Consider the following 15259-nt stretch of genomic DNA (forward strand, 5'->3'; position numbering starts at 1 on the left):
TGAGCCTTCCTTCCATAATTTATATTTCATTTACTGCACTTTACATGTGTGTTATCAATGTGTACAAGAACTATGAACTCTCTCTCATACCATTACATTTGTTTGCAATCACATTGTTCCTACCATACTGTCTCCTCAAATTTTTGTATTGCTTTTCAGTCTCTGCTATGTTGCATTTTTCACAAAAATTAACACAAAGTATCTGCTTCTGTAATGCACATCTGACTTTCTCTTCAGAGACAAATTACCCCAACCAACATTTTTCATCGAACAAACCATTCTGATTAATATTTTCCTTTTATAATACAAGACTGGAATAGAAGCACTCATTTAAAAAAAAAATGGAATGGAATAATTATAACTAAATTAACTAAATTATTACCACTGAATAAGTTTGGGCATACAATGACTTTTTTTTTAATTTTTAAATGTTTTATATATTTTTTGAACATTCATTTTAATGAATGAGTTTTAAGATTTAAAGTGTGTAATCATTCAGCACTTACAGGCAAAGGCCAGCGAAACGTCTTAAAAAAAAGTAAGGACTAAATAATTTGCTAAATACATAAAATTCTGCTTTACTCGAAAATTAATGAGTCTGATTTCCAGTTCACTCACCTTTCCAGAAAAGAGCAATAAAATAAGTATAGAGAATTTTACTTTATCCACCACATTAAAACAGTACATAAGACCTACCCTGCCAAAAAGTCAACTTTTTAAAGAGATTGTTCGCAAACCTTTTTAATCAGACATGGGAAAACATATTTAAACCACCTTACGACTTAGAAGTTGCAAATACCTGCAGAGTTACTCTACTTAATGGAAACAGTTTATCTTGCCACTTTTAACACTTGCCGAGATGGAAGCACGAGAAAAACAGAACACAAAGGCAACACATATTTAACATCAATTATCCTAAGAATAATTACCATGGTTATATAAATAATATTTAAAAATTAATATATCCCATACAAAATAATAACTAAAATAATTCAATCCTTGAACACTTAAAACATGCAGAACTGAATCTTTACATCAAAGTACCTGCGTCTATTTTAATAAATATACAGGCCTAGGCATCTAGATAATCTGTACAGCACATGCATGCTCTTTTTAAGTACTAACAAAGACAAATGGGTATAATTTCTCACAGTACAGTTACAAGTATTCATGATAATCACAAGTACATTATTTAGAACAATTTTAATGTTTATTACATATCAATATTTTAAAAAATAAGAATGAAAACTTAAACAGTACATGGGAAAAGGATGTAATCCTAGCATAAAACACATATCTCATGTGAATCAGATATAAGAAAGTTTTTAACAGCACGTTTCCTGCTTGTCAACATCTAAAGATGGCAGTCTTCTGGGTTGTTGCGCCATGTAGTCTGGTATAAGTTTACCAACATTTCAGAGGTCCTTGCTGCCTCCGTCATCAGGCTACTCACAATCCTGATGAGTGAGGTAGCAAGGGCCTCTGAAACAACGGCAAAGTTCCACCAGACTACATGGCGCAACAACCCAGAAGACAGCCATCTTCAGACTCGCCGCTGTAAAAAACCTCAAATCCTACTTATGTCAACATCTATTACAAGAACAAACATGTATAAATATTCCATTAGCTTATCAATACAAATATACACATTTTTAAAATGAATTTACTACCTAACGAACAGAATTTAAAACAAAGCTGAAACATTAAAAGGATGTGCAACGATCAAACATTTTCCACAAACTTGTGACTGTAATAGTTACAATATTAAAACGCAATTCCCAGAAGAAATGATGCTCTTATGAAATATAAGACAATTAAGCATGTCTATTGTAGAATGAATTTTCTTTGAGTTCAGAACTAACAATTTCAATGTTTGGAGATCAAAAACAGCCTTTGAAGCCAGTATTTGCACTCAGCCATATGTAACAATTTTCTTCGTTAGAAGTGGCAAGAGAAGAATAAATCCATTGTTTGGCACGACATCTGAAAGGGTACTTCTGTCTGCTGAGACTGAGTCTTTGCTACTCGATGGAACACAGCATGTACATAATGCCAGTGTCGGTGTTACCAGGTATCAGCTGGTGCCCTGGCGGCAATGTAGTGAACCCCATGTACATGAATGTTCGCACTATCAGTGCTGCAAAGAAATTTTTTTATTAATAACAATCAGCAAAAATAGTAACAGAATGAAGATACGATATAATTCAGAAATTTTCTAAACCTCAACATTCAGTTTAGCCACATTTCATAGCATACTAAAAAATTATTTTAAAAATGGAAACTGCTGATATTCCCAAATAATGAAATTGGTAAGATGACACTAACAGTAAGCTACTTATAGGCATAAATTATATTTATTAATTTTCATTCTGGGAGAAATTCTTGAGTAATAAATAACCAAAGTACACACAATATTTTGCTACAGTAAGTGCTATAAATGTGATACAATTTTTCTCATACATCTTTTCTCTCAAATAAATATTATTAATTCAGCTTCAAATATTACTGTTGGTATGCACTTTCACGTAAATACTGCAGAAGCAAAGGGATTGCAGGAGGAGGAAGTATAATCTGCTGCAGTTTGACTTCTTCTGATTTTGAATATGAAAACATCCTTTGTGTACAGACATCTGTCATTGTCGTGAATTTCATCATGCATGTGAAGTGAGATATCCTCTCACAAGGTAGAGCTCTTCTCTGGGATGGGAAAAAATAGGAATTAACTAAATTAAACAAGAAACTTTCAAATAAATGCATCTGAATGATTTGACTGCCAGAGCCATTAGCAGTGTATCAGGAGAGACTGGGTGAGAAAACAGCCGCTGAATTTTTGTTTACGAAACATCTCGTATCATGCTCGTAAGGTTCTTTTACATGCCGTAAATCCACAACGTGGGACTGCCGGCTTTACCTCCCCTCCAAAGGAAGTTGTGCTATGTGTTGTGTTTATCACCCTTAAAAATCCATCGACCTCGGTCAGGTCTGAACCCACGAGCCTTGGGTCCAGTGGTGAGCATGCTAAACACTAGTCCACCGAGGGCAACTGGTTATGAACCTTACGGTTCTCTAAGCCATCTAGCTAGTTAGTTACCTCAAACAAATGCTTGTCATTACAGTAAACAACTTCATAATTTTCTTAATATTTTCAACTGACACATGGAAACCTTGTCCAAACAGGCATCACTACTATAATACTAAATTTATCAAGTAAAGTGAAAAGTACCTCTGTCATTGCAATCTTTCTTGAAGCACACAATGACGTCGGTGCACTTGAGTACTTCTTCTGCATATTCCAACATAGCCAAAAACCTGCCAACAAACAATTCCATCCACATTTTCCATAAATTCACAAAGTACAATGGTACATTTAATTTCTGTTGCCTTTCCTCATACAAACTGTTTCTCTCAGTTAAGCAGTTTCAATGGTCCCGCACTAATTATGCCAATATTAAATTTTCCTCTTTTAGAGGAATCCTCACTTTAGTCTTTAATAAACTGTTTACTAAAAATGTTTAATGTTCATACCAAAAATACTTCCACTGAACATCTGCATTTTCTGCTAAGACTTAACAAGAATAATCTCTTACGACGGAGACGGCAGTGTATCCGGCCTTTATATAAACTTGCGATAATCAGACTTCTGAGAAGCGGACACTCATCGGCCTCATACATGTCTGGTTTCTGCTTGGGAAATTTAATATTGAAGTCAAACTCACCCCTGCTTGGAGCCCTCAGACAGAAAACTTGATGGGAACTGGATGTAAAGTCGGTGTTGCCATAGCACCGTTTCCAAAATCACCTCAATGTTCTCAGTAAGTCGAAGCACGAACGTCAAGCGCAGAGATGGATGCTGCCCAGCTGCTTCCAGTAACTCCTTCTCCTATAAGTCAAAACACTCTGAAATAAGTTCCCTTCAGTAAAATTTAATATAATAAACCATTAGAACCTGTAAGTGAATTATAATCACATTTATGAATACACTTTCATCCAGTCTTCTATACCAATCCTTAAGAGCTTACTGGATCTAGATATTTCAATCCTCCTCCTCGCCCTCTTTTCTTATGGATATATCATAAAAACCCACATGCAATGGTTAACAATAATATCCAAAAAAGCCCAAAATCCCTCAGCAGCAATGATCACCATACCATGACAATGGTAATAACAACGAACACATTCTTAAATATAATTATCCTGGAAGACCAAAAATCCCATAACAATAGCAAGTGATAAATAACCAACCAAATCAACCTAACCTAACCTAACCTAAATAACAAACACAGCTTATTGTACAGAAGAATGAATGAGGACTGATGATATAGGCACGTATCTGGAAGTACAGCATACATACCGTAACAATTTTGTTGTAGTTGCGTGGTTGGCTCACAGAGAGCTCCTTTGGTTTCCCCACGCCGCTGCCCTCTGTGCTAATTGGTGTCACACTACATGCGGCATGGGGGGCATCAGGACCACCACTGAGGCCCTACCCCCAGTGTTATACAGAACTGAGGGCATGCCTCAATCTGTTCACTGCAAAAGAAAAAGAACCATGCTGACATTTCCAGCAATAACGACAGAAAGCAAATCCTTGAACAGGAATTACAGCATATTTTCAGATTGACAAACACTCATAATGACGACATAGGGAGGGAGCGGTATAAATGTCAGAAAAATTAAAGAACTATTAATCTCTACAAGGAGAAGTGTTCTCTGGTATCTGAGTCAGTAGCAGTACTATATATATAGGTCAAGCATCTAATCCAGTGGTACCAACATTATGCAACACTGTTCCCTGAAATACCACGGTTCCATAAGAAAATCTCAGTACAAAGTAGAATTTCTGGAACAACCTTTAAACGCTTTCAAGTTCTATGTCACACTGACATTTTTGAAAATAACCTCTGGTCAAATATCGGAGACAGTCTAAAAGTCCTGACCATCTTAAAATAAATAACATTCCAAAACAATTTATTGGAACTACAACTATATTCCACGTACTAAACATACAGAATGCATAGTCAAGATACCCTGTAGCATGTTCGTAATCCAATACAATAAAGCGAATGAAGTAAATTATGCAAATGGTACTAATTCAGAGAAAGTGTTTTTCTCAGATACTCTACATTTCATTGGCATTAACTGCATGTGCCACTTTACGACTATAGTTTAGTACATGTTACAATATTAACAGCTGATTTACATTAATTTAATAATACCACATCAAACGAAGTTGTTCAACCCAATTACAAAGTCACAGGGAAAATTCTAATAACGGAGATACCACAGTCACTATCACCACCATATTAAGATACTGGAAATCTTCCTGTCCCAGCGTCAGCACAGAAATCTTGCAATACAAAATGTAACATCAGTGCAAAACTCTCTCCTACATGACACATTCGTATTAAGGAACTACACATGGAAAAGGGAAAAGTGGTTAGCATCTGTCGACATAGTAACGGTATAAAGGAAGAATACTTTCAGTAAACTTAACAGAATTCGTAACATGTTAACAAATGAATCGCTGAATCCAGGGATCTGAAGCTGCGTGGAAACACGTATAACTTACAACTCAGAACAGCAGCTTGAAGGCATGTCTTGATTGCCAAGTTACTCTGAATCAACTAAAGACTCTACCAATGCCTTGTTTACCTGTCTGTATGGACCAAATAGTGACCACGCAACTTTGCCAGCTGGTCTAATGAAACACATAAATAGAGCACAGGGGCACTGTACTGTTACAAAACACGACAGGTTAATTTCACTTAGCACCTGCCCCTGTGCGTATCAAAACAAGGATGCACTAAAAAAAACAGATTTCTGTGAAAGTACAGATAATCTGTATCACATGAAGGCCAGTTTGATGTTTGTACTGCTTGCGCTCCTAGTGAGCACTACGTAATTACACAATCTTCCAAGAAATGATAATGGCACATAATTAGTCTGTTATTATCCCATAAACTGTACATTGTGTGAATCTCTTGCCAGATTTACTTATGTGGTTACATCCTGCATGTTTCGTTTACATTTCTGCAACCTATAATGCATACTCAACCCATCTTAATTCTCTGTTTTATACATTCTAAAATAAATTATGAGCGAACTACAACAATTCAGTGAGAACTACTGTAACATAAACAACTCTTCAAGATGATTAAAAAAATTATACCTCCAAACACGAGGAAAGTAGAAATCATTAATTCATCAAACTTCTTTTAAAATGATACCTCTCTCAACAGAACAGAACTATAAACAATTCTGAATGGTAACTGTGCAAAACTTGGGGCACGGTAAAACTTTTTGATTACACGTATTTCAACATATCCATTACATTGAAAGTTCTGTACTCTTAAAATTTCCTCATAATTTGACCTAAGTATAACAGCCTGCTCTATGGTGGAAAATTTCCCTATCTCTACAACTACGACATCTTGGTACTATGCCAAGAACGCACATGCCACAATTTATGGCACTCCCTACAAACCTATTTTGTTCCAGCAACAAAAACAAATCAATAGTAATGGCAATGAGTTATGAAGTCTGTTGGACTATAATTCTACAAAAATTGTTGTCCTTCACTTCTGCTCCTTTACCACACATGGTAATTTGCCAGCTTCTATTCTAGGTCAGGCCATAAGAACTGTACGTAGTTCGTATATTACATACCCACATAATTAATTCAGCAACAGAAGATAGAAGGCAAAATTTTGTACATTATCAGACATTTTAGTGAAATCAGAATTGTTCCGACATATACTGACATGAGATCTGACCATAACCATGCAAACTTCAGAATAATATTCATCAAGTTTTGCTGCACATGACAGCGTGTATGCACACGAACAGACGTTCATCAAGAAGCAGTTAGTTTGGGGCTTAAGAGTATCCTAACCTAACACTTGGAACTAGCAATTTTTTACACTAGCATTTCAATCAACACTGCAGACCTAATATCTTTAAAAAATACTAAATCCCCAAATACTGTGGTCTAAAATAATACAGAAACTGACCCAAATCTAAAATCTCATTATCCATATCAATGGCATAGATCAGAGTGGTCCAACTGGCGGCCCGCAACCACTTGTAACCTGGCCCACACGAGTATTTTATGTTTTACTAGTCAGTACAACCAATTTATTAAAAATAATTATTGCAGGAGCAAATTTAAAATAATATCTCAATAGCAGTTTGTGCATATTTAAATAAAATTTGTATTTCAGCATATGCAATGGTAATTTGTCATTTCTGAAAAAGTATTATTAAAGATAAGGGCAATGCAAAAATAGTGTCAGTAGGAGTTTCTTGGCCCTTGGGTCCAACAGGAAAACTATTCTTGCCCAAGCGAGGAAAAAAAGTTCGACCACCCTGGCTTAGGGTATAGAAATGGTAATGCTTTATTGAAATCAAAACAATTTTCTTCAGGCCTGCAGAATGAGGCATACAAATGAAGCTACCACATTTCAAGCACGCAAAGTGATGCTGTCAAAGTTCAGTATCCCAGTAACCCAACAGTTCAAACTTTCCCCCCAACTGACAAATAAAATGATCATGTCTATTATTGTGGGTAAACAAAGCCCTAGACTCACATTCATAAAATAGCAAAATATTCTTTATTAGCACATACTGCATAAACTAACAGGCAGGCAAGACTTGTGTACCATAATACCAGTAGCATTAATATCTGAACACTACATTACATACACAAAGAAATACAAAAAGAAAATTCTTTCACCGTACATTACTTCATATTACCAAAAAGATCACAGACAGAAGAACGTAATTAGTTGTGCAAACAAACATAGAAGTACATTTCACGGCCAGCTATAAAAAGGATTTGGGTTGGCAACAGCTGCAACAGCTGATGTTTACAAACTCTGCCTCGCCAAGTCATGGATGTCGTCTAAGTAAGACGCACAAAGAGACAGACAAACATATGAATACCTTACACAGTAGGAGCACATTCCATAATCACTTGATCATCAGCCAAAGAATCTCCACCACATACAAAATTTGGCCAAGATTGTTATAGTTAAGACAGCGTGGAACCTGCCAGAATCTCAAAATAGTATCCCTGCGCATTGTGTGTTTATATACAGACATAAGAATACAAAGCATTTCCTTGTTAAAACTGTTCATCATTGAAGTCACGTAATTTTTAAAACAAGACTGAACTTACGATTATGAGGTTTTTTCAGATAAAAAAGTCAGAGCAACCTGAGAATATGTAAAATCTCTTCTATGATAGGTTGTCCATGGACAACATCTGACATTAGAACAACTCAAATATAAAGCAACAACTATATAATCATTACACTGTGACATACGGCTTGTATCTGTCTCATTTCTCTTCTTTCGTACAAAATTCATGAACAGAGCTAAATGAAATTTTATATTGCAAATCAATCAATTTATTTACGTGTTTGTCAACAGCAAGAAGCCATCAAAATAATACTTATAGACCAAAATACAGTCAGACCTACAGGTTTACTAAAAGATGCATTTTAAAAGATGTTTTTAGATTGAGAAATCTCATACAAAAATTGAATTAGGTAATTATTCTGTCACAGTTATTTACTTTAAACAGTATGTACACAAGTGTGCTGCTATTTCTGTCCTGCAGTTACTGGCGGCCACCTTACATCAGCAGGTTGGCCACCTTTAAACCATCCATTCATAAAAGATCCTTCTAGCATAATTTTTACCATAAGAAACATAAGTGTGCCACAGAATTTAGTTGTATATTTCTATTGTGCTATGAATTAACAGCATCAGCCCCAATATGACACATACAAAGACTTTCGAGTCATTTATGTAAAATAAATATTATACAGTGATACTGTGAATATTGATTAAATACTCTTCCAAATAAAGACGGTAATTTTCCACTGTATGATGGCTTCCACAAGTGAACTTAAGTAAATAAAAATATCACTGATCGGAGTTTGTACCCCTGATATCTTAAATACATCCATTAACAGTCAGAAGTTGCCAAACAATAATGGAATAACAAACAAATGCTGAATAATGATTATAGTATTTGTAAACACTTTGAAATTAGTTCTAATAAGTCACATGAGCTCACCCACCCCAATCTTAATCAAACTTCAATGGAAATTCAGTTGTTTCAGTGACAAACAAAACATATGAACAAATGGACAAGGCCTCCCCTACATGCACTGTGCAAGGAACTTACAAACACAGGTAAACTACACCATAATAAAACGATGTCAACACGATAAATATACAAAACTAGATAATGCCTGTTAATATGTCATTGCATCATGGCAAATCCTGTTTATTGCAGTAGAATCTATTAATAAACTTCTTTATAAGAACCTCTGATTTCTGAATGGCAGACTAATTTAGTCACTGGTGAAGGGTAAAGTTAATTCCGTAATCACACAATTTACCGACCTACAAGTGCTATTAATTTCAATCAAGAGGGGCTTTTTCTACGGGAGTTCAACGAACCAGCCAAATGAAGGTCGTTGCCAATGGGAGGAAATGGAACATGTACGACGCAACGAAGAAACCTCAGAAACCATCCGTTGATATAGTCGGCGCAGTAGTTTTTGGCCGGTGAAGAAGCTGGCGGACGGGCCTAGACTGTGTACCTGAGGTGGCACGGTCAGTGTATTTCTTTTGTTTGGGCGTTCAGTCCGATAAGCTCCTCGAGGCAGTCAGTGACTCACTCCTAGCCTTCCCCTTGAAAATTCCACCGGCCAAAAACTACTGCGCCGACTATAACGCCTCTACGAGGGCTCATCCAGTCACAAACAATTAATTCAATTATTAGCCACAATTGAAGTTGACAAAATTCATAGCGGGGAATTGAGTATGTGCACGTCCTATCAAAGACGACATTTCAAATTTTGCTATAACTGGGATGGGAATACAAGATTGACAAAGTGTTGTTCAAGATATAAATAAGCCATTCCGCCACGCGTAAAAAGAATAGTTACGTATTTTACAAACTTTGCTACTTTTCTGGCCTTCATGGTAATTTATTGTCGATTCAAATCTACTGATCCAAAGCCAACTGCAGACGAACAGCAATGAATGTTGACAAAATTCAGAGAGGATAGTGACATTTAGCCTTGTATTTCAGTCGCACCCAAAGTTAATAAGCCAAACGTCGCAGATCTCAAGGGCGCAGACGTAACTATCTTTGTTCATTTGTGAAGCGCACACACAAACATACCCGACCAGAATTAACAGACCGGAACGAATGAAGGTCGATTCTGATGGGTTAGGCATACATTCTCTCATCCAGCCTTCGACAGCGTTTGCATTCCGTATTAACTGAAAATAAATGCTAATCATGAAATAATTTTGTTTTTAAACTCGTTCTGAAGTGACAACTCACGTTCAACAAAAGTTCGGTACGTGATCTCTGTGGTAACTACTCATGTGAACGAACATGCCAAAATGGCCGTATGTGATAATGGACTTGCCTTAATGTAAAAATTATGAAAACATTATCACAAATCTCCGTCTCACACGTGAACAAAAAATACACCAATCCTACATAACACTACGTTATTTATAGCCAGTCTACATTTTACAGCTGCAGGAAACGATTCCATAGCCAACAACTGCGCCGAACAAGATATTAAATGCCTCAAACAAGGTCAGTTCCTCGTTTAGCGGTTGACGGAGATTGTTTAAACGACTCTAGAGACGAGTGTGGGAGTTCTAGAACAATCCTTCCAGTTTAATGAATTCTTCTCGTGCAACCAGCCGCGTAAGGTGAAACATCTAACGCAATCAGTTGCCGTCTACTGTAACCACTTGCATACGAGGTCGACATCAATAAAATCAAACGCAAGAAGATAAAATGCTTATGGATGCGTGTTAATGTGCGTGATATATGCCTAGAAGGGCACTGGGGGCAATTTGCACAACCATACAGCAGATCCAATTCCCAGAATATTTCCTCAGTTCCTTTCCGATGATTTTGTTTTCCAGTCTCATTTCTTAGAGCGTAAACAGATTACTCTGGCAGCCAATATACGACGTGATGCCGAGATAACAAACAGCGTAAACACATTACACATTCGCTCCTTAAGCATGTCCTCCATAAGCAAATGCGTTAGCTTCACATCACATAATGCAGGATAAATAAAGCCTTTCTATGAAGCAGTTACCCGTCCCACTATTGCATGATGGCGGCCGAGTTCTGACTGCGCACAAAACGTCTCCTCTCAGGGGTTGGCAACGACCGCTTCCTTTCATATCCTTTCCTATTCATTGCCCACTATCACCCTTTCATCCGACGCAAATGAGTGAATAAACTGAGGGCGTCGTTAAATAAATTATAAGTAAAACATATAAAAACAAGTGGGAAGAAAAAATCACAAAAGGGCACAGAACCTGATGTCACAGGACCTGTCGATAACCACTAAAGAATCCATTCAAGAGGAAGTCTGTCATGAAATGTGCCCACTGGCCACTGCCCACTACACAAACCAAACCAAACATTCGTACATGATATCGGAGATACCCGAAATCTATATAAATGGGTTTGTCCTAGGCAATACTAGAAATCTTCTGTCGCTGTTAGTTCAGTTATGGTAGGTTACAATATGTATTCTAGTTTTGCCTCGGAAAAATGAAGTTTGGACGAAATTCTGCCCCTTCCGTGAACATACACAATATCGAGGGCTCATTACTGGCAATAAATTACAAAGCCACAAACGTATTTATTCCTTCCTTCCGTTTTTAGCTATTTCCAGAAACTCCTTTCTTTGTTTCTGTTGTTTTCCGCCCTCTCCCCCAATTTTACAGCTCTAACAAGCCACCTTGTTTACCTATATTTAGTGTGTGTGTGTCCCCCGCCCCACTACGGTTATCAAGAGCGAACGCCATCGGACTGACTGCTGACGGCACGTAACGCCAACATTGGTGAAATGAAGATGGCTGTCCTTTGGGTTGCAGCGCCGTGTAGTCAGGTCAAAGTTTACAGACTTTCAGAGGTACGTGCTGCTTTCCATCATCAGGGCGGGTCGTTCTGAAACGTCGGTTCACTCCTTCCAGACTACATTGCTCTACAAACCAGATCTTCATACTCGCCGCGACAAGAACCTCAAATCCCACTTGAAATGGCTTAGATTTCAATTTCTCACAAAACAATTAAATCTCATAATTGGGGCATTATTTTCATGACCCTGTAGTCATAGCCTTTTGTAGAAACTGCTATTAAAAATAAAATTCCAAATTCTGTCAACAACTGCTAAAAGAAACTACAGCACAGAAAACCTCAGAAAAAGTCTACTATAAAGTTGAACTAAACAATTAGGAATTCATAGTTTGAATAGCAAATGTGTTCTTCGTCTGAAAAATGAGACCGAATTCACCATTTGAGAAATACATCCAAAACCTCTGGAGAACTCAATTTAGATTTAATTAACTAAAACGTCTAAAATATATTCCTGTGATTATAATGTTTTCGTGGCGCAACAACTTCGGGGTTCATATTTCATAAATATATCCGTTAACCTTCAAGAGAGAACGCACAGATACTTGATATTCAATGGCTGGTCAAAATTTTCCACCCGTCAGACTGGTAACAGCAGATAAGGCACAAGGTCAGAGGCCATCATCTGTATATGGTTTCACGCTCTATCTTTCGTTCTGTTTGTTTCATACACGCAGAGACAAATACGCTTGTTCGATCGATTATGTAAAAGTGTCACGGAATTAGGCTTGCTTCAACAATAGCAACCTTTGCTCTGATTACAAACTTCTCCAAACATCACGATTACTACCACTTTCAGTAGAATGCTACTGTTTCTTGTACAATATAATATTTACGAACATATATCTAAAATAACGTCAAAAATATAAACACAGTTTCAGTTAACTTCTGCAATTCCCGTACGAAGTCTGCTAGAAAAATTGGAGATTCCACAACATCGATTTCACGGCCCCCCCCTTTTACGACAGAACAATAAATACCCATCGACACACAATAATTCATACATATTTTATAAAACTTATAAGACTCACTGTATTAAAGGAATCACACAGAAGGTATAAGTAATTTTTACAATGGGCTACACTACCACCATTTGCTCCAGAACTTCCCATCACATTTCCTAATCTGTAATTAATTGGTCATTATCATCATCTCCATGGTTTAGCCTATTATAGACTGTTCCATCTCCAAGGAATTTTCTGTTCAAGTAAATAGGCTACAGTACTCTGCAGTTAAAATTGGTCATTCCAACGTTTTTGTGGGCGGCGTTTGCCTTTAGGTTTGTATTTATACATTTTTTGTGGAATTCTATTGGCTTCCACAATTCCTAATCTATAATTAATTGGTGAGCCATTAAATATGGGAGTTAAACACTAGCGCTTATATCACAAGCTTAGCAAGAAACAGATAAATCAAAGAGGTTCACAAGGTCAGTATATCAGAAATTAAAAAAGACAATATCATAATGAAGTACACAGATGATTATAAATAGAAAAACTAAAAACATTACCAAAGAAAATGGCTAGAGTATGTGGAAAGAATGTCCTCTGAAAGCTTACCATGGCAGGCAAACTTTTATGTGCCAAAGATGTAACACAGGCAAACCAAGGAAAAGATGGGGGGGGGGGGGGGGGGACAATTCCAGTAGCCTCTAAACAGGATTTTCTACCTAATCCTTGTTATGGAAGAAGAAATTGACAGGACACACCTAAAATAATAGGTATCCCTTTTACAGTACAATCTGAAAAATGAAACTTTGAAATGAAGAATAATTAACAGAATCTTAAATATCCTGAGAAAGATTGCTCAAAAGCCTGCTCTTCTAAGGTATCTGATAAACACTGATAGCAAACGCCACATATCACAGATAACCATCAAATGTCTAATGACTGCCCATTATCATCCTACAATATGACACTGAACAAGTAACACTCATCATATATTATGATGGCATGCCTAAGTTATAAAATGGAACTGAATAATACTTTTAATTATTGCAGACAGGCAGTACAAAATGCAGTTCAAATATTGATCAAAACAAAAAATTATCATAAACTCACCAGGATGTCAAAATAACCACCAACAACCAAAACATACTGTAGGAGACTGAAGAAATGAAATTCTAGAATGTGCGTCTACAATTTTTAACACAAATGTTGATTTGATGCTGGTAGATGCTTCTTTTAGCACCTACTCAAATAGTGTGGGAAGTACAGTGATTTTACTGGAGATTTTTTTTGAAATGCAGATCACATGGTAGGCTGTGATTTCCATGATACTTTTCCAACATCTTACAATCCAAATAAGGTGGTAATAAAGCCAAAATCATAGGAGTGAACCAATCAGTATGTATCAAAGTATATTTTGTTGTTATTCATTCCTTTGAATTGTAACATACTTTTCACTAACAGAACAGCAGCTTTATGAGTCATCCAGTCAAAGGTTGCTTAAAACATCCATATCTGAACATAAATGCTGCCTATATCCATGTTTAATCACATCTAACTTACTTAAAAGGGATAAAACACAGAATATCTATGATAAATAATGCCAAATAACAGCAAATTCAATGGTAAAGAATCTCAACAAAGGAAATACATTAATCAGTTATCACTAAGAAGTATTAAGGAACTTATTTCTACAATCCAGTTGAGCAACTGAATTTCAATCCATAAAGTTTCTGAATGTGCATGAAACTATCTGGCTAGCAACTGCAGCTATAGCACAAAGACTATCAAACATGTCAAATACCGCATATATTCAACAGATCTGCAGTCACTCTTTAAAAATAAATGCAAACACAAGTTACTATAAATCAGCTGGGTACATGTTCCAAGATTCCTGTTTTTAAAATTAGAACAGACATATGATTTAGGACAACGAATTGTGAAATCTTGGAAACCAATAATAATATAAGAAACAGGAAATACTTCTGCATCTCAATTTTTATATGAATTTTTAATTACAAATAGGTCAATTTTACTTTCTATTTCAACATGGCGGACTTGACCCTTTAACAAAAAGATTGTAATGTACTCACCTATCATAATTCAAACCCGGCATTGCGTCTAAAATATCTTCTTTACTGTCTTCAGAACAACAAAATGCCAATGTGGCACTAATACTCATAATTCTCACGATGTTGTAATTACTCTTGAAAGAGGTTTGCCTATCGCCTGAACATTAACACGTACTCTCCTTCCCACCAGGAATGATCAACAAACTGCTGGTGGCTGGTTAGAGCAGTCAACAGATTGAATCGTCACACGTGACGTATTTGGC

General features: G+C 36.5%; 1 protein-coding gene across 1 annotated transcript; it reads right to left on the reverse strand.

The window, feature by feature from the left end:
• Positions 1-15217, reverse strand: Oda (Ornithine decarboxylase antizyme). The gene is made up of 5 exons (XM_087360844.1): positions 15018-15217; positions 4352-4530; positions 3717-3880; positions 3224-3309; positions 1-2137 (listed from the first exon to the last, which is right to left on the reverse strand). The coding sequence occupies exons 4-5, from the start codon at positions 3297-3299 to the stop codon at positions 2022-2024; spliced, it is 192 nt and encodes a 63-aa protein (XP_087216970.1). The 5' UTR covers positions 3300-3309; positions 3717-3880; positions 4352-4530; positions 15018-15217; the 3' UTR covers positions 1-2021.
• Positions 15218-15259: the final 42 nt, after the last annotated feature.

This window comes from Zootermopsis nevadensis, unplaced genomic scaffold, assembly GCF_977971745.1.
Source record: "Zootermopsis nevadensis isolate Lab colony 2312 unplaced genomic scaffold, Znev_1.0 Znev_ptg000050l, whole genome shotgun sequence".
In the NCBI taxonomy this organism is placed as follows: Eukaryota; Metazoa; Arthropoda; class Insecta; order Blattodea; family Termopsidae; genus Zootermopsis; species Zootermopsis nevadensis.

Excerpts from the sequence above, each read along its gene's own strand:
- Oda (XM_087360844.1), bottom strand. The coding sequence starts at position 3,299 with ATGTTGGAATATGCAGAAGAAGTACTCAAGTGCACCGACGTCATTGTG. Across the intron at positions 2,138-3,223 it reads GAAAGATTGCAATGACAGAG|CACTGATAGTGCGAACATTC; the intron begins GTACTTTTCACT and ends ATTTCTTTGCAG.